Source organism: Dipodomys spectabilis, unplaced genomic scaffold, assembly GCF_019054845.1.
Source record: "Dipodomys spectabilis isolate Male_0828 unplaced genomic scaffold, ASM1905484v1 ptg000054l, whole genome shotgun sequence".
Taxonomy (NCBI): domain Eukaryota; kingdom Metazoa; phylum Chordata; class Mammalia; order Rodentia; family Heteromyidae; genus Dipodomys; species Dipodomys spectabilis.
The window spans coordinates 13,223,561-13,250,305 of record NW_024870731.1 but is presented as its reverse complement, the minus strand read 5'-3'; the positions used below and the strand labels follow the sequence as shown (position 1 = coordinate 13,250,305).

At 37.0% G+C, this 26,745-nt stretch overlaps 1 protein-coding gene across 1 annotated transcript in view; it reads right to left on the bottom strand.

Moving 5' to 3' along the window:
- Nucleotides 1–26,745, bottom strand: part of Kcnh8 (potassium voltage-gated channel subfamily H member 8) — a 394,585-nt gene that overhangs the window by 164,538 nt on the left and 203,302 nt on the right. The window contains exon 5 of the mRNA XM_042680104.1: nt 24,168–24,408. Coding sequence (XP_042536038.1) covers nt 24,168–24,408 — 241 coding nt within the window. The remainder of the gene's footprint in view (nt 1–24,167; nt 24,409–26,745) is intronic.

The following is a 26,745-nucleotide window of genomic DNA, read 5'->3' as shown; positions in this document are numbered from 1 at the left end:
TGTGAAATGTTATATTGAAAAATGAAATACAGTAAAGTATTCACTATTTGAAAGAACAAAACCACGCTTAATGGAAAAATAGTTTCTCTCTGAAGCACACTGGGATTTCAGTTATTTTTGTGAATATTATCAGTATAAATTCTCTTACTTTTGTTATGCCAAAATTGCATTTCTATTTGTGGTTTCAATAATTCAGTGTATTTTCAGCCTTTATGAACAGTACTAAGAAAAAAGGTCCCTAGTACCAAACTTCACCTATTTGCTGTTGGTAATACATAAGTAGGATCAAGCACTCATGACAGAATGAGGCACAATGTAATGGTCTTAATCCACATCACTTACACCAAAAGGCAGATTGGAATCAAAATAGTGTCTACATTTTGTTATTTTTTTCTCAGTGTTATTTGAATAGAGAGTTCCTATTGACATGCCAATTCAGTATCACTAGCCATTTATAACCAAGCTTGTGCGTGGGAGCTAGATTGTAAACCCAGAAAGGAAAATCACATGCAAGAAAAATTCAAAATCCAAAAAGTCATATGGGGAACTCAACATGGAAGTGTGTGAACTAGGAGGAAACAGCAGCCCCTTTGTCAAGATATACTTGGCTTTTAATGAGTCTAGGGTGGATCACGGGTGACCGGAAGTCCATCTCTGTGTTGGAAAAGCACAGAATTGAAGAGGTGACAAATTTGAGCTGGACACTTAAAAGAAATGTAACATTGCCAGTTATTTAACTTTCTCTACATTTCATATTCAAGTGTTTTTTTTCTTTAAGTTCAGGCAAAGCTTTAAAATCCTCATGAAATATTTGTAGATGGAAGGGGAAACAAATATTCTGTATGTGCTATTGTGAATAAAATAAAGTGTCTAGATATTCTCAAGGATATTTCAGGCAGGACAAAACATAACTCCACAATATCTACCAACCTGGCATGTGTTTTACATATGATTCGCAGGTACAGATTGTTGAAAAGATCAATAACCAGAACTTTAGATAGTCACAGAAACTGTTCAAGAGATTCAAACGTAAGTGCTTTTCAACTTGCTTTGCTATTTCTATTGGCTGCATTACTCTGTATAATTCAAATTATTATTTGGTTTCTTGATAGTATTGGGGTTTGAACTGAAGCCTGACTGGCTTGACAACAGTCTACCACTTAAGCCACACATCTCCCAGTCCTACTTTCAATTATAGTTAGACTTTCTTGTGTATGGTTAATCCAAATTTTCAATCTGTTACAAAAATAAATTCTTGGTGATAAGGATTAATTTGTATTATTGAATAAATTTGAACAAGACAGCTTTAATACATTTGATCTAATTTCTGCCCCTAAATATGCTCCCTGTTTTACTGGTTCCCTTTCCTCTGTTACCTTTAATAAGCATGTGAATCACTTGTGTCACATTTTCATTCTATGTAAAAAGAGATGGCTTGCTTCTATTAGCCATGATGTTGCATTCTTTTCAATAGTGTAATTACATTCAAATCTATTACACTGTTACTCTAGAGGAGAAACAAAGACCAATCAAGGGCCTCACCCATCTCAGCTCTTACTACGTATTCTGTGAATTCACTGACGAGGAAAATTGCCTTTAATATTTTAAATAGTCCATTTCTTTTCCTTATTGCTTTTCCTTCAATATATTAGCTACCTAGCTTTCCTCTAGAGCAGTAGGATTAATAGCAGCATGAAACTTTTGAAGCTAGCATGGCTCCGTGAGTGGGCTGTTGCAATGGAATAATGTGTAAATTTTGTGGTTTGTGCACACAGGTATATATTTATTTCTTCAGGATCTTTTTCTTTAAGGTCATATAGACAGACTAACATTAGCTACCCATTAAGTATGGCTGAAAAGTGCACGTGTGCGCACAGACACACACACACAGACACACACACACAGACACACACACACACTTATTTCTGTTACTAGACTTATTAGCCTCTCCAGATCATTAAAATGAAAGGGAAATAAATCTCTACCCCTCATAAACCAGTGAATTATTACTGTAGCTCTTGCTAAAAGAGTACATTAATACTAAGACATATTTTAAGGTCCCTGCCCTCTTCCTTCTATTAAATTTAATATTAGACAATTTTCAAGCCTTAGGAGAATAGTGTTTTGGTGAATAGTCTTGAAAATTCAATCAAAACAAAGCCGTTAGGCCATTATCTTTGGTAGTTCAAGCATGAAATGTCAGCGACTCAAGAGGTGGAGACAGGATAATCACAGTTCAGGGTCAGCCCTGCCAATGTTAGCATGAGACTCCTGTTTGTAAAACAAACTAAGAAAAGCAAAAGCACCATGGGCATAGTTCAAGTTGTAGATCACTTGCTTAGAAAATATGAGGCCTTGAGTTCAATTCCCATTGTCAGAAAAAGCAAACAACAAAAAAAGAGTTTTATCATTATGGAAAAGAGACTCACCAATTCCTAGTTCCATAGTCTCCACCAAGATAACAGATTCCTAAGCAGTTCTTTTTCTTTTGCAATGCCTTGTGTAATATTGATAAGTATCATCTCATCATGCATCTTTTTTCCACCTGCTCCTGGGCAAGAACCTCCTGGCGGTATTTGCTAAGCCAAGGCCTTAATACAATCCCATGAGGTCACCCTTGTATTTACTTGCCAATTTAGCAAAGAGAACACAGGACAGCCAGTTAACCTTAAACTTCAGATGAAGAACAAATTATTACTTAGGGTAAATGTATCTCATACAAAAGCAAGTGTCCTTCTATTGTTATAAGCATGTCTGCATTCTTTAGCTTCACGGTATCCATTTCCATCCAACACGCACAAATCCACCCAATGTCCAGATCACAAATCTACAGTGTATGTGCATCAGTTCCTGATGTGGAAGTGTATTATACAGAAGAAACGTGCTCCAGCATCACACACACACATGATCTAGCACCTTCTTCTTTGCCTCCTATTCACTAATAAATTTAGTGTTTATTCTTTGAAAGAGATCATTTGTTGGTTGCTATGGTTGTTCTGTTCTCTGTCCTGGTTCATCATATGAATATGTGCAGGCTAGGAAAAAATTGTTTAGAGAAATCTCGAACTTACTTTAGTGTAGAAATCTAGAACTTACTTTTAGTGTACTCAAGACTTTCTATTATCACCTCATACAAAGCAATGAAAATTCTACTTGCCTCCTTCCATCAATTTTTATGATTGGGCAATCCAACATCTATCTTATTTTTATACAGCATTTCTGTATATCCACAGAATAGTTTTTAAAACTCTTCACACTTAAAAAAAATCACCAACTTTGGATGTATCTGCTCACTATTGGTCAACTAAATGGAAATTGCTTATTTACTATAGCTTTGTTTTATACCAGTGTATTTCAATGAAACCAAAGTATTTGAAGTTTCTGTGGAGGAAGACAGTATCACAAAAATTGCTGGCTTCTATGGAAGCCACAATAATAACTATGCTATAGGTTCAATGCTAGAAAGCTTGAAAAAGATAGGCTTTGTATTTTGTTCTTTACCTAATTGAATTTAAGATAGGTGTGATAATATTTTAAAATGTCATGATCCTTTAGGATGATACTGATTTTTCATTTATTGTTAAGTCTTATTGCCTGATGGGAGGGGGAAACAACGAGGAGGCAACAATGCTTGATAAGAAATGTACTCGTTATTTTGCCCATGTAATCGTAACTCCTCTGTACCATATTCTCACAATAAAAAAAAGAAGAGTGTGCTCTTTGAAAACTTAATTATCAGCCAGGTGCCTGTGGCTCATGCCTTTAATCCTAGCTACTCAGGAGGGTGAGGTCTGAGGATTGTGGTTGGAAACCAGTCTGTGCACTAAAGTTTGTGAGAATTTTATCTACAATTAACCACCAAAAAGCCAGAAGCAGAATGGTGACTTAAGTTGTAGAACATTATCCTTGAGTAAAACAAACTCAAGAACAGCACCCAGGTCATGAGTTCAAGCTCTAGGTCTGGCACAAAAAAATGAACAAAAAATTAATTACCTTCCCTCAGTTCAAATTTCCACTTAAATGACAATGATTGTCCTTCATCTACTTATTGAACCAAGATCTATTTAGCATCTGACATATACAATGCATTGGAAGAACTTAAATAGTGAATATTCTGTTCCTGAAGCCAAAGAAATTATACTTTAGTACAGAACACCAGTAACTAAACTGGGAATTAGAAGGTCACACACAATATGCTTCCCAAACACCAAGAAGCAATAAACAACAACAACTTGGGAGGTGAAGCTTGTGATGTACAGGTGGAATTTAAGAGGTGGCAAGGTGAAGAGGAACCATGTACAGGAAACAATTACCCATGCATTTCAATTTCAGGTATAAGAAATGATTGAAGTGTAAGAAAATAAATAACAAAATAGACACATTATTAAAACAAAAATCAGAACAATAACAAAAGTCCCACAACTGCTCCAAGCATAGTAAACATGCCAACAGTGTAAGCAATGAAGGAGGTTGCTAATTGTCATAATCTAGGCAGAAGTGATCGTGAGTAGAACTTAGTGGCAGCATAAATAGGAAGAGAGAGGAAATAGAGCTGTGGCTCAAGTCATAGAGCACTAGCTTTGAACACATAGAGGACAGTACCCAGGAACTGAGTACACAAGTCCAGAACCAGCAAAATAAATAAATAAACTAAAGGAAGGAAGGAAGGAAGGAAGGAAGGAAGGAAGGAAGGAAGGAAGGAAGGAAGGAAGGAAGGAAGGAAGGAAGGAAGGAAGGAAGGAAGGAAGGAAGGAAAGAAGAGAGAATACTGTTATATGATAGGGATTTGAGTTTGATTTTCCTGGAAACTGAGGTATGGAATCTTTGAAGAGTTGTATATTTATGGCTTATGGGATCATTCACAGTCATGGTAAAAACCCAGGAAAGTAACGTCTGTGTGTTTTTTTCTGTGAAGGTGATGAGCTCAACTTCTGAACTGTGGTATTGAAGTAGTTATGTCTCATTGATACATTGCAAGTGGTGGAATAAACATGCGAAGGAAGGAATCACAACCCAAGTACCATTCTGAGAACCATCAACATGGAAACAGCAGAAAGTGAATAAAATCACCATGGATGAAAAGATGGAATCATGGAAACATGAGAGAGATGAGGATAAGTTCCGGGGGGTGAAGTGTCACTCATGGTACAAGGAAAAGGAGAAAGACTTATGAAAGATGCTGAGTAGAAACATCCAGAAACAAGGAAAAGTAGCAGAACTTAGTATGTAAAAGAAGAGAGGAAATAGTATATGGAAAGATACCTAGTGAGATAAAATCTAAGAGCTGCAATTGACAAACACCTGTGACTAAAAACCTTTTCTGTAGTCTTGTTACAATCATTGGAAGGGGAGAATGTAGTCATAAAATTCAATGCATATCCTACAAAATTAAAGTTGAGGGAAGGGATGGGTTGAGAGGGATGTGGGAGAATAATGAACGGGGTGACCTGGATCAAAATGCATTGTATTCATAAACTGCTGAATGGTAACTCCTTTGTAACACTACTTAAAGATAAATTTTCAAAAGGAAAAAAAGAAATACATAATTTCTCATCTTAAGTTTGCTGCTCAACATTGAAGTTGATACCTCATTTCACTCTAGCTTTCTTTTCAAAGTGATTTGAGCTCTAAGTTTCAGGTGTATTTTTTAAATTTCATTTTATTGTAAAGACGCTGTACAGAGGGCTAACGCTTACACGAGTAAGTAATGAGTACCTTTCTTGTTGAGCATGGTTACCCCCTCCTTTGTTTTTCTCCTACTGTCCCTCCCCCCCACCTCCCTCACTCAGGTGTATTTTATTTTTTATTTTATTGTTAAGATGTTGTACGGAGGAGTTACAGTTACACGAGTAAGGCAATGAGTACGTGACTTGTCCATCATTGTTACCCCTTCCCTTCCCTGCTGTTATCCCACTATCCCTTCCCTCCCCCAGCTCCCACTATCCTACTCCCCTCCCCCCCTTACCGCCTGAAGTGGTAAAGTTCATTTCCAATATACTGTCCAGTAAGTATCTTCGTTGCAATGGGTCATCCTATGTCCTTGTTTCAGCGTTTTGTTATTCCTTCCTCTACCCAGATTAGACATACAAATATACATAGATGCAGGATTTCAAAATCGAGTACAGTGACAATAAGGGATATGCTGTAGTGGAAAAAAACATACAAAGGAAAGAGCAACAACAAAAAATAATAAAATCGCAATCCCACGTCTGAGCATTTGCCCAAATGATCACAAACAAGGCCATACTAAAGCTACCAGCACAACTATGTTTATTGCAGCATTATTTACCAAAGATAAGATATGGAACCAACCCAGATGCCCCTCAGTAGATGAATGGATCAAGAAAATGTGGTACATATATACAATGGAATTCTATGCTTCCATCAGAAAGAACAACACAGCCCAATTTGTAAGGAAATGGAAAAACTTGGAAAAAATTATATTAAGTGAAGTTACCCGGTCCCAAAGAAATTTAGGTCCCATGTTTTCCCTTATTTGCAATAATTAGCATCCATATAGGATAATCTTATCAGGTGATCTTAGAAGCTCAAAAACCATGTACAAATGACCATATAAGTTGATGCTAAGTGAAATGAACCTCAAGATATGAGTACATGAGGTCTATCTTTATTGTTATTGTTTTAAATGCTTCAGGTGTATTTTTTTAAACCTATAAACTGTCATGAATATTACCATCTAACATAGCTCTTCATTATATTATGGTGGGTAAGGTCAGCTCTTGATATATTTTGAGATAGGAAAAACAAGAAGGAGTCAGTCTTCCAAATGCATTTTTCTATGTTTAAAATGGAAGTAGTGTGTGTGTGTGTGTGTGTGTGTGTGTGTATGTGTTTGTGCCAGTTCTGGGGCTTGAACTTGGGGCCTGGGTACTGTCCCTAAGCTTTTATGCTCAATGTGGAATCCACTTGAGCCATAGCTCCACTTCTTTTTAAAATTTTTTATTGTGAAAATTATGTACAGAGGGGTTACAGTTAGATGAGCAAGGCAATGAGTACATTTCTTATTGAGCATTGTTGCCTCCTCCTTTGTTTTTCCCCTACCATCCCTTCCCTCCCACCTTCACAACTACACTCCTCCCCATTCCTGGCCCCTGCCCCCCCTCAATTGTAAAGTTTGTTTTTCAATATAGCGTTTTATACATCTCACTGTTTCAGGGTCCACCTGTATCCCTATTTAAACTATTTGTTTTTTTCCCTTTCCCTCCACAAATTATACCAACATCAAATACAGTGGGGGAGGAGAAAGCAACAAAAAAATCACAAGGTACCTTATAAATATGTTAGAAACAATGGCAAGAAAGAAAAAACCACTTGTGTCCCTATTTTGGGGTTCATTTTGCTTAACATCATCTTATCTGACCTTTTCTGTTTGTCCCAGACATATACTAGTTATTGCAAATAAGGGAAACCATGAGACCTATGTTTCTTTGGGCCTGGCTTACTTCACTTAATATAATTTTTTCCAAGTCTTTCCATTTCCTAACAAATGGGACACTGTCAGTATTTCTGATGGAGGCATAGAATTCCACTGTATGTGTGTGTGTGTGTGTGTGTGTGTGTGTGTGTGTGTGTGTGTGTGTGTATCACATTTTCTTGATCCATTTATATGCTGAGGGGCATGTGGGTTGGTTCCATATCTTAGCTATGGTAAATAATGCTGCAATAAACATAGTTGTGCATAGCTCCACTTCTGAGTTGTTTTTTTGTTTTTTCTTTTTTGGTAGTTAATTGGACTTAATGGCACAGGCTTGCTTTGAACCATGATCCTCAGATTTCATCCTTCTGAGCAGCTAGGATTACAAGTGCGAGCCACAGTCACCCAATTAAGGAAACTATCTATTATATATTCTTTTTATGTTTTCATTGTAAAAATACTGTATAGAGGGGTTACAGTTACATGAGCAAGGTAATGAGTACATTTCCTATCAAGAATTGTTACCTCTTCCTTTGTTTTTCCCCTACCATCCCTTCCCTCCCACCTCCACAACTACACTCCCTTCCCTCCCCCCGCAACACCTAAATTGTAAAGTTCATTTTTCATCATAGTGTCTTGTGCATCTCATTGTTACAATCGGTCAACCTGTATCCTTATGTAAGCATTTTGTTTTTTCGCTTCCCCTTCCCAAATTAGAGAAGTGTGTATACAAGATGCAGGGCACCGACATCAAATACAGTGACAACAGGGGTTATACCACGGGGGATGAACATACAAAGAAACAAAAAAATCACATGGTACATTATAAATGCATTAGAAACAATAGCAAGCAAGAAAAAAAACACTTGTGTCCCTATCTTGGCGTTCATTTCACTTAACATCATCTTATTTGGTCATATGTACATAGCTTTTACTAGTATATGTCTGGGATAAGTAGAAAAGGGCTATTATATATTCTAATACCTTTTTAGATAAGCAACACTACTGATATTTAAAAATAGACAAACTCTTGTGGGGAATATTTTTCAATGAGCCCAGCTGTTTTAGTTGTGTCAGTATATGAATCAGCCCAAGTGAATATTTACTCTAGCCCTCCATTCTTTTTAAATTTTTTATTTTTTTTGGTCCGGTCGTGGGGCCTAACGCTGGGCCTGGGCACTGTCCCTCAGCTCTTCAGCTCAAGGCTAGCCCTCTACCACTTGAGCCAAAGCACCACTTCTGGCTTTTTTTCTGCTTATGTGGTGCTGAGGAATCGAACCCAGGGCCTCATGCATGCGAGGCAAGCACTCTACCACTGAGCCACCTTCCCAGCCCTAGCCCTCCATTCTTACACAGGATGCCTTTCAATAATTCTGCATGCAGCCACCAGGGATCCAATGCGCTTATGCACAACTCTGCTTCCATGAATGATATGCTATAGCTTCATGGGAGAATTCTTGATTCTGTACCATTAATGAATTTCCTTTTGGCCCATAGTGAATGACACAAACACAACTTTCTTGTCATTACCTTCATAAGCTTTTCTTCATTCCAGGTATTCATTATTCACCATACCTCATCTCGCTTTCCTTTCAATCTGACTGCTCTAATTGTGCTTTCTGAGTTAATGACGATTATGGACCAGCTCGACCTCTGCTTCAAAACACAACACAACATCTTCCCTACAGCATAGACTCACCAGCCCCAACTTGACACAGGCTCTTTTATTATGTGAGAAGATTGTTCAGGCTCAAGACAAATTTCTCTAATCACCCTATAAGCTTTCTGAAGACATAGAGAACACTTGCAGTTGTTTCAGTAGCCCCTTATATCATCCAAAGCATATCAGGCTTAGATCAGGCCTGATACAATTAAATTAAATTATCATGATAATAGCTTATTACAAAGAAAGCTGGTCAATTGCATGCTGGCCAATATGTCCAGCTGAGTTGAGGCTGTAGCCTCTCCTGCGTCTGTGAATAATTACTCTTTCTACAGTTGTCATGAGAACATCCTAAACACTCTTTAGACTTGAAAGGATCATTCCATGTTCTCTCTACTGAATCATTTGGAAGGAGTTTGATAAGTTAGTGGCATGTTTGTCAGGGTCTACGCAAGACACAACAATCTAGGGGCTTTCTCAAGGTATCTTCCATTTGCTTACTGGTACTTGATTTTTTATGTTTGATAAGTCTAATTTTAGATGTATTGTTTAGAAATAAAGATCACTTGCTGAGCCAAGTTTTAAGAAAAAGAATATTTAAACCTACCTTCAGAATTAAAACTTCCTAACAGGGGTTTACACATGATAGAACTCGAAAATAAACTTTATAGTCCATGTCCTTTAAAAGTTCATTGCTGGGCTGGGAAGGTGGCTCAGTGGTAGAGTGCTTGCCTTGCATGCATGAGGCCCTGGGTTCGATTCCTCAGCACCACATAAGCAAAAAGAAAAACTCCGGAAGTGGTGCTGTGGCTCAAGTGGTAGAGCGCTAGCCTTGAGCTGAAGAGCTGAGGGACAGAGCCCAGGCCCAGAGTTCAGGCCCCATGACCGGACCCTCCCCCCCCAAAAAAAAGTTCATTGCTTATTCATTATATATATTTGGGGTGAGAGAAATAGTTAAGAACTTAGCCTAGATTCTTGGGGACAAAGAAGAAAGGTTTAAAGAAGAGGTGATAGAGGAACTGAGATGATAATTCAAGGACACAAGGAATTTGGGTGAAGAGGGACTAAGGATATATCTTACACTTTTTATATGAGTAGAACACACAAAAGACAGGTGGGAAGGTAAAACATAAAACACTCCCTAAGAATAGTAAGTGGTCCAGGTTTGGCTGAAACTACAAGGAGAAGTGGGAAAAGGTAGAAGAAGAAGATGGAGAGACCAGACCAGAAGGGTCTTCTCTTCTATGTCATGGAATCCTTGAGTCTACTGAACTGGGTGACATCATATCAACCTATAACAAGTAGTTAATGAATTGAACAATACATAATGAATCCCACAGAGGCCTCAGTAACCATAACATTTCATGTCATCGATGGGCCCTAAACAACTTCTTGCTATATTCCATATCTATTTATTATTTTTATTTCTTACTGCTTCTGTATTTATTCACTTAACGCTTATGGAGGTAACGGAAGAGAGACAGAAAGAGACAGAGAAAGCGAGAAAGGAGGTTATTCTAATGCTAACTCCACATATTAAAATGGGAAATATAATTCACATGAGTAATGTCATTTCTGGTTAGAAAGTAGAAAAATTATGGAGAGGAGAGATGACATAGCAGAGTTGTAAGAGGCAAATGGGGGGAAAAAAACCTCATTGTTCCTGCAATAAGTTTCTAAATCTAGAGCTCACAGTTTTCTTCTGGGTTTTGAAATTTAGTAACATTCTATTCTTAATACCCCTATCTCGTTCAAAGGAAGCAGCATTGTTTCATATTTTATGAGCACGTGCTTCTTCTAGTCTATTTACAGTAACAGGTGAGTCATAGGGCAGCCACACTCTCCCCCACCGTACCGATCTCACAAACCTTTATATTTGGACATTCAAGTGCATTGTGAAAGAAGCTTTGTGTTTGTCAGAAAAAAAATAACTCCATTTCCTTACATCTGACAAAAGTCAGAATAAATAACAACAGTGTAATGTTGACGATATGCTATTTGAATTACTAAACAATGATTTCATAGTACTATAAAAAATTCACAAAGCAGCATGCAACATAGAATTTCTCACAATGGTTATTACTATGATAAATATTAGCCTAGACAAGTTACATTTCAACTAAAGCTTTATTGACCGATATACTCTTCTAAAGGTGATGTGATTTTTCAAAGAGACCCATTTGAAAGTGTATTATAAGCTGTGTTTAATAGTATTCGTTGACCCAATAATTCCACTTCTCCTGAAAATAACTCTAAAGGTGGGCGAGAGAACCTATTTGCATGTGTTGTACTCTTTGCTTAGAATGTACTTCAAGACTTGATTTATGGTGAACGCTTCCTCATTTTCCTGCTGCCTTTGTTTATTGTTGCATTCTCAATTACATTCACCCTGACTTTATTTAAAACTGCAGCCCATGGCTTCCTCCTCTACTTGATAGTTTATTTTCTGGTTTTTTTTTCCCTTACAGGAGGAAGTACTGGGGTTTAGACCCTAGGGTCCCACACAAGCATTCATTCAGCTTGCTTGTTTGACTAATGCTCAACCACTTGGGCCATGACCTAGCCTTGTTTTTTTTTGCTCGTTATTTTAGAGATGGAGTCTCACAAACTTTTCTGCCCAGGCTGGATATGAAATGTGATCTTTTAGATCTCAGATTCCTGAGCAGCTAGAACTACAGTTGTGAATTACCAGGGCCTGTCTCCAGTTTATTTTTCTTTATCAGGTTACCATTAGGTAGCATTTGATGTATTTTAATTACTTTCTTTGTTAACTGTTTTCCTCTTATTAGAATATAAAGGGAAGTAGTCTTATTCTTGTTTCTAACATCCAAATAGTAAATGGTAAATAGCAGGCATGCAATGTACATTAGGCTAGTAAACGGGTATTTTTTTTTTCACAGAAATATTCATTATATATTTTAAGTAGCAAAAATTATTTTAAATATGGAATACCAAGGACATAAGTAAACAATTATTTTTTTGTGTGATTTTATTTTAGTGCCAGTGTTGGGGCTTGAACTTAGGGCCATGTGCTGCTCTTTCTTGGCTTACTTGCTCATAGTTTGTGTTGTACCATTGAGTCATACATCAGTTCCAAATATTAAACAGTTTTATATGATGGCATATTATATAATCATGAAGAGTTTATAAATATTTATGAAACAAAAGATACTCATATTAAATTCCATGGAAAAATTACTCAAATTCACTTAACTTATGATCACAACTACATTCAAGAAGTAAACAAGAACAACAATCAGAAGTATTTAAGAGGAGAGTGGGAGGTATTTCAGAATGGCTATAACTAAAGACTGGGGATCTTTTGTTTTTGTTTTTGCTAGTCCTGGGGCATAGGCATAGGCACTATCCGTAAGCTTCCTTTTGCTAAAGGCTAGCACTCCAAATGGGATTGCATGAAATTGCAGAGCTTCTGCATGTCAAAGGATATAGCTAGCAAGATCAATAGAAAGCCCATGGATTGGGAGAAGATCTTTACTAGCCATAGAACAGACAAGGGTCTCATATCTAAAATATACCTGGAACTCAAAAAATTAAATCCCCCAATAACAAATCCTCAAAGAAACAACTGCCCAATAAATAAGTGGGCTAAAGACTTACAGAGAAACTTCTCTGAAGAAGAAAGAAGGATGGCCAATAGACACATGAAGAAATGCTCAACCTCTCTAGTCATAAAAGAAATGCAAATCAAAACAACATTGAGATACCACCTCACCCCAGTTATAATGGCTATAATCAAGAACTCTAATAACAACAGATGCTGGAGGGGATGTGGACAGAAGGGAACCTTACTTCATTGTTAGTGGGAGTGTAAACTTGTTCAACCACTTTGGAAAGTAGTATGGAGGTTCCTCAAAAGACTCCACATAGAGCTCCTCTATTACCCAGCAATCCCACTTTTGGACACTTACCCAAATGATCACAAACAAGACCATACTAAGGCTACCAGCACAGCTATGTTTATTGTAGCATTATTTACCCTAGCTAAGATATGGAACCAACCTAGATGCCCCTCAGTAGATGAATGGATCAAGAAAATGTGGTATATATACACAATGGAATTCTATGCCTCCATCAGAAAGAATGACATTTCCCCATTTGTTAGTAAATGGAAAGGCTTGGAAAAAAATATATTAAGTGAAGTAAGCCAGGCCCAAAGAAATATAGGTCTCATCGTTTCTCTTATTCGCAATAACTAGTATATGTCTGAGACAAACAGAAACTGTCAGACAAGTTGATGTTAGGCAAAATGAACCCCAAGATAAGGATTCAAATGTTTTTTTCTTTCATGCGATTGTTTCCAACATATTTATAAGATGATTTCTGTTGCTTTGTATGTACCTCCCCCAGGGTATAAGCCTGCTTTCACTGTATTTGATGTTGATATAATTTGTGGAGGGGAAGGGAAAAAACAAATCGTTTAACTAGGGATACAGGTGGACCCATTGCAACAATGAGATGTACAAGACATTATGCTGAAAAACAAGCTTTACTACTTTGGCAGGGTGTGGGGTGGTAGGGGGTTGGGGATGTGGGGGGGTGGAGAGGGGAAGGGATGGGAAGGGGAAACAAAGGAGGAGGCAACAATGCTTGATAAGAAATGTACTCACTCTCTTGCCCATGTAATTGTAACCCCTCTGTATGGTATTTTCACAATAATAATAATCTATTTCTGGCTTTTTCTGTTTATATGGTTCTGAGGAATTGAACCCAAGGCTTTATGTTGCTAGCCAAGCACTCTACCACTAGACACATTCCTAGCTCCAAGACTATTTTATTAAAAATAAAAAACAAAAAAAAACTTTTTCTATTTTAAAGTTCACATAATTGGTATAGTATATTGACGGAGGAGAAACTAATCAACATAATTTAATTAAATTATCAAAAGCCTTCAGAATGAGATTTGAAGGTTTGTTAAGAATGATATTATTGAGTATGATTTTCTCCACATAAAGAATTGTTAAAATATTTCCCCAAATCTGTGAGCCTGTATAATGGAAACTAATGGTGATAAAGCACTTTGGAAACCAAACTTGAGCCTATTATATCTAGCCCAAGGAAAACATCAATTGCTATGTTTGACCCAATTATGTAAAGAATACTGCTTTGCAGTTTCATACAGTTAAGGACAATACAGTGGTCATACAGCTTGGGTATCTGTTCAATAGTTAATTTGCCATAGCACTTCATCTTCCCATCGGGAATTCTAGAAAGGCTAAAAAAGCAATACATGCACACTAATAATGCATTTGCAAAAGAAGTGCAGCTTTAGTCTTTGCGTAAGTGCTTAAGTAGGTACTTTTAAGTCAACTTAATTGGAAGCTGTTAAGACCAACAATGAATATAGTATTCTACTTTTCTTTTTTTAATTTTTAATTTTTTAAAAATTATCTTCAAGTGGTTATACAAAGGGGTTTCAATTCAATGTGTCAGTTTATTGTACTTGTCAGTACAATCTCTGTTTCCTCGAAGACTTTTTGACACATAGAATCTCCTCACTTTTGAGATGAAACTGTTTTACACTTCAGCAGGAGTCTGAAATGGCAAGATAGTTTTCTGGCTTCTAATTATTGCTCCAACTTCTGGCTTAGATAAACTCCACAGAAAATAGCCGGTTGATACACAAATGGGCTCTGCTTCATTTCAAGTCACTGGTTAGTAGTCAATATAATACATTTCACTTATTTGCTATTCCAAATATATTATCGAAGACTACACATCTGGTGTAGTCTCATGAGGAGGTTATAAATAGCCTCACAGGAGCCACACGAGCCAAATCTGAGCCATTATTATGTTCACCATGTTGAGTTGTTAGTAAGAGACACTATCTGCATCCAAGATCAGTATGAATGGCCCAGTGAAACATCCAGAAAGACATTCCTTAATCTACTTAAGACATGACATGTTAGCAATCAAGTCTGCAGATTCGAGAGTGAATGGGAGTGTAGGATTGCATACTTTTACCACAATCTTTCACTATGAGGGTGACAGGCTGTAAGGAAGTCCTCAAAGACTAAATGACAAGTTTTAAGTCATCAAAGTTTCCAACTACGCAGTACAGGAATGCCCAATCTGGGATACCCAAGTCATTGAAGGTAAATATTATTAATTTCTTCACCACCATGAAGCTTTCAGTGAATTTACTGAGAGAAATAATCATCACCCTCACTTAAGTATGTACCCATACTTTTCATCATTCAACTAATGAGAAAAATAACCTACTTTTGCATTTTCCAGGAAAGTGAAAGCATTATAAATTAGAATTTGTTTGTATGATAAAATGATAGTAATATATTTATACTCTTTCAGGAACCACTGAAATTTTAAATACTTTACCCTCATAGAAAAAGTCATGCAAGAATCATGACAGAATTATATGGGGAATGCTCTCCGCTAGAAAGTAATGAGTGTTTATTTGGAAGTAGTTGAGTGATACAGTTCCATACCAAGTGGGAAAAGGCATACACATAAATATGGTGTACAATGAAGAGGAGTGTTGGCAAAGAAAAAACTTATGTACTTATAAATACAAGAATTGAAGTCAGATCCATCCATTCATTAAGCTACTGACCAGTGGGTTTAAGAACCTCTGTACAGGTTTCCATAGTAATTGAACTGATTTACATTTCTGCCAATAGTGGATGTTCCTTTCTCCCTCCTCAATACCTCACCAGCATCTGTTGTTTGTTTCTTGATGATGGACATTCTGACTTGGGTGAAATGGAACCTTAGTTAGTCTTGCTTTGTATTTCCTTTATGGAGTTGGATAATCCTCATATATTTATTAGTTAGTTGTACTTCTTTAGCGAACTGTCTCTGCAATTCATTTGCATCTTTATTAATCTGATTAGCTTTTCTTTTGGTGTTTACTTTTTAAGCTTTTTATATATTGCGAGCAATAATCCCTTGGCACATGAATAGCTCACAAGGATTTTCTTCTGTTCTTCATGTTTACTCTGGTGATCATTTTATCTGACATGAAGAAGTTCCTTTGCTAGGATACAATCCCATTTATCCCATTGTTGTTGTTATTTCCTGAGCAACTGGATCTCGATTCAGAAAGTCCTCATCTGTGCCCATATCTTGAGTCAGTTTCTGTATGTTTTCCTCTAGTATTTTCAAATCTTGCAGTACAGTCTTTGATGCATTTGCATTAATTTTTGTACAGAATAAGAAATTCTACACATGGCTATCTAGTTTTTTTTTTCTCCTGTGCCATTTGTTGAGGAGTCTATCTTTTCTGGTTTCGGTGGCTTTGTTGAGAATCAACAAAGATCAACATATGGCAAACATACGATCTTACTATACTCTTGGGCACAGACCCAAAGAAATGTAAGTCAGTACACAATGGAGATTTATGCACATCCAATGTTTTTTACAACACTATTCACAGTAGCCAAGGAACCAGCCTAGATGCCCATCCACAGATGAATGGATAAATAAAATGTGTTACAGAAGCATTATGGAGTATTATTTAGCCATAAAGAAGAATAATATTTTATCATCTACAGGAAGATGAATTGAACTGAAAACAATCATGTTAAAGGAAATAAGCCAGATTCAGATAGATAAATACTACATGCGTTCTTCTCATATGCAGAAACCAGATCCAAAAAAGAATCAACAAATATTAACATCACAGGGGAACTATATTGGGGGAGAGGCCAGTGAGAGTATGGAGGGGTTAATTTGTGTACAATGGAGCCTATGATCCAAATACATTCATCATGAAAAAAAATCATACTGAAACACATTTTTAAAATTTATAAGGAAGTTAAAAGGAGGATTAGAGAGACTAGTAGAGGTAATGAATAAGATCAAAGAATGCTATAGCCATGAATGGGAAATCACAATGAAATCTCAGTGTACACTTAGTATATGCTAAGAAAATTATTTTAAATGCTTTACAACTCTTTGGGGGGCATGTGGAGTGGCCATGATGGTCAGTGGGTACTTCTGGTGTGCAATGGTGAGGTTTCTCAGGGTTCTTTCTGTCCTAGACAAAATCCAATTGACAAGATAGGACTGTAGGACATCATCCAACTGTCAACAACTCCTGTACCCAGCTTTGTCCATTTTGATAGAGTGTGTTTTGGGTAGTTATTCCTACAAGAGTTAGCTAATTTTTATTTCTGTTCTCATAAACAGACATATCTGCTCTCATTGATACAGAATAAGAGTTAGCATGAGATGTAGTATCTACTTTTTCTTCTACTCCTTTGATTTGCATGCATTTTCAGTTGAATTATCTGATCTGTTTATTATAAGTAAGTGCAGGAATTTATCTCCCTTTCTGTCAGGCTCACTGTCTTACAAATTAAAATACATTAGGAATTCATTAGGAATTCTAATGTCCTTTTACTCTCATTGATGTTAGAGTGAACGTGCTGTATTAGTTTGTGTTCATCTTGAGGTTCTGCACGAGAAGCCAAGGTCTCTAGTTCAGAAGTTTTCTGTTTGGGCCTCATCAGAAACCTTCTAGACTTTGTTGGTTGTGTAGTTTTGGCCACAACTGCTTAATTCTGACATTGTCTTGTGAAAGGGATGCTAGAAAAGTTGGAAATTCATGCAGTTAGTTTAGCACTCTACTTTTATTTAGAAACACAGACAGAGAGAAGCTTCAGTCTCTGATAATTGGTTTGCCTATTTCAGCACAAGATTCTCTTTTGAGTTTTTTCCATTGTATACATCAACCACCCTACTCAGAGATGACTTAGTTTGTTTGTATTGTTCAGCTTCTGCAGGGAAAGTCCCAGCAAATGATTTACCTTTCCCCCACATTCAGTTCAAAGCAATTCTCTACCTGTGGGACCTGTGGCACGCACAATTCCAACCCAATCAGATTTGTACATCGTTCTTAGTATCATTTGTCTTTGCAGTATTTGTTCTGATCTTGCCCTTGCTGCATCCTCTCTTCAGGTGTTTTGCTTACAATTTTCTAAATTCTCTAGCAATAACTTAACTCTTATATTTAAGGTTTTAATTTTTATGTTGTTCGTACAATTTTCACTGGCAGACTATCTCAAAACCCTAAAAGTTTATACAAGGTCAACAGTAAAGTCTTCATTGGATCTTCCTTTTGGTAGTTTACCCATTCTTTTACCTGGTTGCTTGGAAATAATTGATCCAGCAGTAATTTTGATTTTAATCTTTGCATAGTTTATTATTATTATTAATTAATTAATTTTGTGCCAGTCCTGGAGCTTTAATTCAGAGTTTGGGCACTGTTCTTGAGCTTTTTTGATCAAGGCTAACACTCTACTACTTGAGCCATAACTCCACTTCCAGCTTTTCAGTGGTTAATTGAAGATAAGAGACCCATAGACTTTCCTGTGGGGGTTGGTTTCAAACCTTGATCCCAGATCTCAACCTGTAACTAGGATTACAGGCATGGGCCACCATTGCTGGCAATATTTTTAATATGTACAAATAATGGCTAATTTCTCTAATAATAACACCCAGGTTCCAATCTCTTTATAGTTGTTCTGAACATTTTAAATTATGACATTTTTTTTTACATAACTGCAACTACCTCCTTCTAGTCACCATTGCTTACATGGCATAGCTAAACTTGGAGAAGAATCTCTATAATCCCAGCTAAACTGGAGGGGAAACAGGAGAACTGTAGCCTAAGGCAAGACCAGGCAAAAGTAGGAGATTATATAAATATATATATTATATATAATATATATTATATATAAACAAACTAAAAGCAAAACCGGGTAAGAGTATAGTTCAAGTGGTAAAATCCTGTCTAGCAACATGAAGTAAGTCCTGAATTTGATCCTTAGCAGAGAGAGAGAAGAGAGAGAGAGAGAGAGAGAGAGAGAGGAAAGAAAGAGAGAAAGAAAGAAAGAGTAAGAGAAAACAGAAAAACAAGAACAAATGTGGTTTTACAGGAAAAATAGTTGATTAAATTTTCTGGCATGTTTCCTCAATGTTTGCTATAACATGAATGTTTTCCCTTTGGGTCAACCAGAATAATTTTCTTTTCATACAGCAGTTAATCTAGCTTTGTTATAATACTTTTATCAATTTTCATTCTAAATAATATTATATGTTGAATCAATTCTTTCCTTCTGTATTCATTCCCTGCTAAAGAAGATACTCTTTTTTATACTTTCATCTGTATTTAGAAGGAGTCCTTTTATGTATCCCAATCTGACCACAAACTTTATGACCTCCTCTCGTAGTATTTTGAGTACACAGGTGCCACCATGCCCAGCAAAAATGCATTTTAATAGGGCTGGGAAGGTGGCTCAGTGGTAGAGTGCTTGCTTGCATTCATGAGGCTTCAATTCCTCAACACCACATAAGCAGAAAAAGCTGGAAGTGGTGCTGTGGCTCAAGTGGTAGAGTGCTAACCTTGAGCTGAAGAGCTGAGGGACAGTGCCAAGGCCCAGAGTTCAGGCCCCATGACTGACCAAAAAAACATGTATTTTAATCAATTTCTAAGTGAATCTTAAATAATCCAGTGGAAAGTACTAGAAGGTATCAAGTACTATTTCTAAGTGAACCTTAAATGATCCAGTGGAAGGTACTAGAAGGTATCAAGTACTATTCGTGTGTATGAGTGTGTCTGTCTGGGTATCTGTGCATTTAGAATGATATAACTATTAGTAACAGAGCACTCTAGTAACAGTAGTTTAAATAAAGGAAGGTTTTATGTTAACCCACAAGGAATCTATCTGGAGGTCAAACTTTTTTTCTCTTCTATCCATCCACATCATCCATGCTATTGTTCTCCAGATGATTATAATCATATCCTCCCACCCACAAATGGGGTGGGGAAGAGAAGGAAATAGTGGTGATGCAAATATCTTTCCAGCACATGGCTCTTTTATCTGCAATTAGCAAATTATTTGTAAGTACTTGCCCCACCCCCACACACAAAGAGATCTCTTTATGTTTGGACAGACTTGGTCCCATGCTTGTCCCTCCCCCTCACCCCCAAGCAGACTAATGGGAATGGAATTAGCAGTGGCTTAGACAACCTTTAGTTTATTAGGTTGGTCTGACTATATTATTTCCTGCACAATCCTTGAGTCTTTATTGCAGAAATGAGGGAATTAAGTATCGAACCTATTAGTGGACAGCAGCTTCATTACCAAGACCACAGAGACTCAAGCCATTACTTTTTATATTCATGGAAGGGGAAAAAAAGGAAGTTAGTCTTTCATCTTCTCCCTTTCTGCTTCGGTTTTATAAATAAAGAAAAAGAAGTTAAGTGGACTTTTTCATAAAGTAGAATCATATTAACTATAAATTCATGTGAAAAATCTGATCCAACACCCTTAGTGACTGGAGTCTGACATCAGTTAGTCTGAGGTCTTGGATATATCACTAAGACTTTCCCCAGCTAGAAAGTTAAAAAAGAAAAAAAAAAGGACTGGATTAGGAAACTTGCTCATAGCAATCATCTCAGATTAAAGTTAACTGTATTCCCAGTCTTCATGACTCAGCCAAGCCTTTGCATGCTATCAATCCCAAAAGCTAAGGGGGGGGGTTCCAAAAGTATTGACTTTCAGAGTGGGAGAGTATCCTGTAGTTGCAAGCTCACAGTTCACATGAAGTTCTGATAACAAAAGTGCACTCTGACATTTTTCTTTTTGGTGAATCCACAGGGAAGAATGCTTTGCAGTCAGTCATGCCAGAAGTATTACTAAGTGGTCTGTAGAGAGATCAGTTCTGAGGTAAAAGTAAATCCAGCAAGATGCTCAGCTAACTACATTTAAATAGATTTCTTTATCACAGGATTTCTTAGAGAATTTACATTGCTAAAGTGTATTGTGCCATCTCCAAAAGATATCTATTGTTCTTACCCAACTTTAATTTCATCATGAATCTTTTGGGGGGGGGGGTCTAGAACATTTACTGATTCCTCCTTTTAAAAAATAATGACATTGCCTATCATTTCTATGGATTTGGTGAAAATGAAAAAAAAAATCATCTTTTACTTATAAGAAAACCCTTCCTAACAAAGGGTGAAACAAATGCAGCTGTGGTACTTACTAGACACTCATGAAAAAGCAAGGGAAGGGGTGAGATTGTCCAAAAAGAAATGCATTCATACCTGGCTTATGTAACTGTAACCCCTCTGTACATCACCTTTATAATAACAATAAAAAGCAAAAAGAAAACCCTCCTTCTCAACTCAGTTCATGTAAGATGCCAATTCAGTAACACTATTCTAGAAATAGAAAACAATATGCTAAATATATGGATGAAGTATACCACACATATTTAAGATTATTAAATGGTGTAACAATATCTTCGTGTTGTAAAGGCACAACACAGGCTATGTACTTTCTAATTCTTATTAACTTGTATTCCTAAATAACTTATTTATCAATAATAAATTCTTCCTTCCTTTGTAAAAGAAAACTTTTTAGACTGAAAGTTCAGAAAAATACACTTGAAGGAATACTAGGTTAAGCTATTTTTTCCCAAGTATGTTGTGATAAATTGTAGGTATACTTAATCTCATTTAGGAGAATGAACAGCATGGCAGTGCACATCTACAATCCCAGAAGAAGTGAAAGGAGTACCAGCTTGATCTACATAATGAGAACTTGTCTGAAGATAAATAGCAAAGACACACAATAGAGGAAGGTAACAGTAGAACATAGCAAGGAATTTCTTAGGCCTCATCAAAATGAGCCAATCAGATTCAGAAGTAATCATTGTAGGAGCTAAATGGCATAAAAATAGCAGTGAGTCTCCATCTTTTTTTAAATCCTGCTAGTAATGGACTGAATTATCTTTTGGAATAACTGACTGCCTGAATCAGCAGAAATGGCAGCGTCCAGTGACACAGGAAAGCACATAGAGAAAAAGAGCAAAAGGCAACTAGTTTCTTTTTTATCATTTCTTTGGGGGGAAGCACCCAAACACAAACAAGCAAAATTTTACAGAATATCTGTCATAAGAAGGATTTCCCATGGGCAAACAAGTTATGTCTTCCAGTGAGCATAGCATATAGTCATGTAAATGTTCTCTAAATCCAGAAGATGCCAAAAATCAGGAAAGCTGGGGAGAAAAAAAAATCAAGAGATATCTCTGTCCTAAGGACAGATTGTAAATAACCACATACAAGAAGATGAAATATTTGGTAAACAAATATTTTTGTTTACTCTTTCATGAAGCCCTACCAACTAGTGGTTACATGGGAAAAGACCAAACCAAAACAAAACCCAGGGTTAGTCATGTTGAATGATTGGCCAAGTCCTGGTGGTTTTAAGATGATAATATATGTGTACGTCCTAGATAGGTAAAAGGAGACATCAAAGATTAGCAAAGAAACCACAATGAACTGGTGGTTAGGTACACCCAGTTTGTCTTTGGAATGATGGTATTTGCCATTTAACAGTGATTTTAATAGATTCCTGTATGATTATAATAAAGACTATCTCTCATTGGGTGCCAGTTACTCATGCCTGGAAGTCTGGCTACTCAGGAGGGTAAGATCTGAGTATCATGGTTCAAAGCCAGCTCTGAAAGGAAAGTCCATGAGACATGTCCAGTGAAGTACCAAAAAGCCAGATACGGAGCTGTGGCTCAAGTGATAGAGCACCATCCTTGAGTGAAAAGGCTAAAGGGCAGTGTCCTGACCCTGAGTTCAAGCACCAGTACCAGTAACAGCAAGAACAACAACAAAACCAAAATTTTTAAGGCGGGCCGATGGCTCCCACCTGTCGTCCTAGCTACTCAGAAGGCTGAGCCAGCCTGTGCAGAAGTTCTGTGAAACTCTTATCTTCAATTAAGTACCCCAAAAAGCTGTAAGAGGAAGTATGGCTCAAGGGGTAGGGAGCTAACTTGAGCAAAAAAGCTCAGCAAAAGGATCCAAGGGCTGAGTTCAAGCCCCAGGATGAACACACAACAACAAAATAAAATTAGTAGTTTGTAGCTTTTCCAAAACTACCTGACTAGACAACATTGCCATCTAGTGGTCTAAACATACTACATCTGCCACTTTTGGGGTGGGAGCTGGGGTCCCAAAAGGACTCTTAAGCCAAGAGCCCACTATGTGTGATGTTTACAGTGGTCCAGGAAGCTACACCAAACTCACCCAGAGCAAGATCGCACTGACTTTCAGTTACAGAGAGTATGTGAGGCTCAAAGCTTTAGTAGTTTCACCAAGAAAAGACCAAAAACAAAAACCAAGAAAACAAAAACTAACCCTATCACCATTGAAACAAGCTTTCGATTTGCCTTGCAATTTTTTGACCTTTTTGGTTTTCCCTTTTCACCCCTTTGTTTACCCATTTGACTGAAATATTTTCCACATATTCTCTTCTCTTTACAATCAGGATGTATCACCACTACTAGATGAAGAGGTATCATTCATCAATGAAGGTCAATTACACAACAGGAAGTCAATCTAAGTTTTAAAGGAAACCCACAATCTGTTCTACCTGGGTAAGCCAAAGGTTGGCAATGGTCTTAAGATGAATATATAAAGTATAGAGCTTCTAATGTTGGAGCAGGAAACAACCAATCCAGTATTCGAAAGAGAAATATCCTAGCAAACATCTCTTGGGGCCTCTTCTTTGATTGAAATCAGACACTCATGGCTTCTGATTGGCTTATGAGCTTGGCATCTGCAACCAAACCACCTGTGGAAAGTTCCATCCACATGCTAAAAAGAGCATGGAAAGACTTGGCATAAGACCTACATGTCCAGTGGACCTTCTGGACCACTTCTAGAATAATACTCATGAAATCCTGTTAATCTCCATGGTGACTATACATGGTTTACATCATGAAGGATACATAAATACTGACAAAGCAGCCATTAAATCTTTTTCAAGCCTTCAAAAAAAACAATGAAAGTTAGAAACATGTACCATTTTATATTCGTTTGAAAACAGGAACAGTGGAAAAACTGAAAGAGGCAATTTCCAGAAACCCAAATATGTACCTATCCAAAATTTGCATCCCAGGCTGAGGCATGCCTATGCAAATGGATCTAAGTTCAAATTCCTGTTAGAAAATTCTGGGATACACTTACTTCCCATATGCAAACTTAGGAGAGCAGCTGTCAGCTCTTACCTATAATAAAAAGGATCTCCACTGCGATGTCACTGACTGTCGTGCTCCGAGTTGTGGACAGGTCATCATTGCCAATGAAACAAACGTTGTAAGGGACAGTCACGGCTACATAAAACGTCGCCAACAAAATAAGCCAGTCCCAGCCAGCTTTAAAAGTGCTAAAATGCAAAAGGATGAATTTGGACTTTTTTGCATCAGAAACTTTATATTCTGGAAATGCTGGTTTGTCAACAAAAACATTCTGTGCAGAAAGACAAAAAGAAGAGAAGGAGGAAAAGAAATACATTAGAAGCAAGGCTCAGAGAGGCTTAAACATTACATTTCTGGGAGACGGCTCATTTGTGCATAGAGTGTCAATAAATTTTTCAAGACTCTTAAGACTTGATATGGACATCCAACCATGTGCTGCCTAACTATATTTCAGTTGAAGAAGGACCTCTTATACAATGGTGACCACGTTGGAAAGGCTGACCAATTATACCACTCATTTTTGATGATGTTAATGTAAGCCAATTTATTAGATTAACAGTCATGTAAAGGTCTGGCCCACACATTGATGATGTACAGTAGATGACCTTTGAAAATTACAATAACCAACAGTGTTGTTGGTTTACACAATTACTCCAAACACTGTTATTTTAGAGTTATTTGAAGCAGTGCCTAACATCCCAACCAGCAGCAGCCTTAGACATCTCCTGTTTATCTCTCTATTGATTTGTCAGGCAGTCAGTTTGATTAATTGACCTGCACTATCTAGGCTTGTTGAAGTGCATCCTGTAGTATTCACATAAAGATGAAATAATCTAAGCCACAATGCGCAGAATGTCTCTTGCTGCTACAATGTGGCATGTGACTGTTCTAAAATTGAGCAGAGATCTTTCTTGTGAATAACAGGTATTTTCAGAGTTTTCTCATGAATGTGGAGTGAGTAATCTAGATTTCACTCATTAAAAAACTAACAGACCATTGTTTTAAATGTCATCTAAAAATAGCTAGAGTTGCTAGTATAACCCTACACACATCAGAAACATGAAACTATGTCTCTATGCTTTGATTCTGTGAGGACAATCTGATGACAGTCATTGTCTAGAGTATATTTGACCTGAGATTTGCTGAAATCAGCAAAGGTAGTTTATTTGCTTTCTTAGAAAGGATAGGGATGACCAACATTCTATTCTAAATAGCTGTTTACATTCTTTCAAAATAGAACCAGGTTGTATATGCTGTTTTCATTATGTTGGTTAGTGAAGTTTCCTAGTTTATTATCTTCATGAAGAGTTTATTATCTTTATGAACAGTAATGCATTCACACACTGGCCAGACTTTGGTTCCAGGGTAAGGCAAGAAATAGTTAATTAAGGGTTATTATTTGGGTCATTGAAAGAGGAAGGCCATGTTCATTGTATAGCTGATGAAATGCAGAAGAATAGCTGGAGTTTTTGATAACTGCAAAAGCTTTTTACTTTGAAAGCAGTCCAAATTGATGAACAATTCCCTTATTGCCAGGACACAAAGGCAGGCCCTACAATACTGTGTGTGGAAATTTGACAAGCCTGTAACTAGATACTTTCAGACCTTGCTTTGACCTCAATTAATGAGAAATGCAAGATAGGTAATGAAAACTTAAATTTGAAAGTGAAGTTCGAATGAACAGACTAGCTTAAAGTTCTGGAATACATATTACTTTCAGGTCACAGTGTTGTTTTCTTGTCTTGGTTATTGAGGGAAAGACAAATAATGTGGGATGTTCAGAGAACCCAAAAGTATCTGAGACTTCGTGAATCAGCAAGAGAGAGCAGGAAGAATTGGTTCTTATCCATGACTATCCTTGTCTAAATAGTCATGCTAAATGTCTGGTAGACCAAACACGTTTCCCTTTCCTGTTAATATTCTTACTCAACCCATGTAGGCATTTCATCGTGCCAATTCTTCATGATAAGCCCGTATTTTGCTTCTTCTAATTGGTTTGTTGGTACCCAATGAATTACTGCATCTACATTCCACACAGATCCCAATAAAAAAGAACTGCTGCTTTTACTCCAGTCTGATTCTGAGGGTTAAGTTACAAAGTGGATTTTAACATAAAACTAAGAAGAGGAGATGAAGTCCTGAATTGAACTTCTTACAAAAGTCAGGCATGAACATGGCAGAGAACATTATGATATTCATCTCCTCAAAATCAGTGAGTACTGCCGCTTATATTTATAGCTCATACATTTTCCTAAATATTTACCACAATAGGAAATGATCAGAGACATCAGGAACAACACATTTTTCAGTCTAAGTAATTTTAATAAGGTGAAAGTTAAGTTTTACCTTGTTCAAGGGGAGAGGCCAAGGTTGGGAACTACTGCTCTAATGAACCTTAGCTATCTCCACCACTCAGAAAATGAAATACACAATTTCACTTATGTAGGCCACTTAAAGCATATTATTTAATATTCTTGTATTATTATTATATGATTATACTGAGAATTCAGTTCAGCTCAGGTACATCTTAACTTTTGAAATGTTCACTAAAGTCGTGCACAAATCATTATGTAATCAACTGGGTGAAAAAAAATGTGTTTTTCTTTCT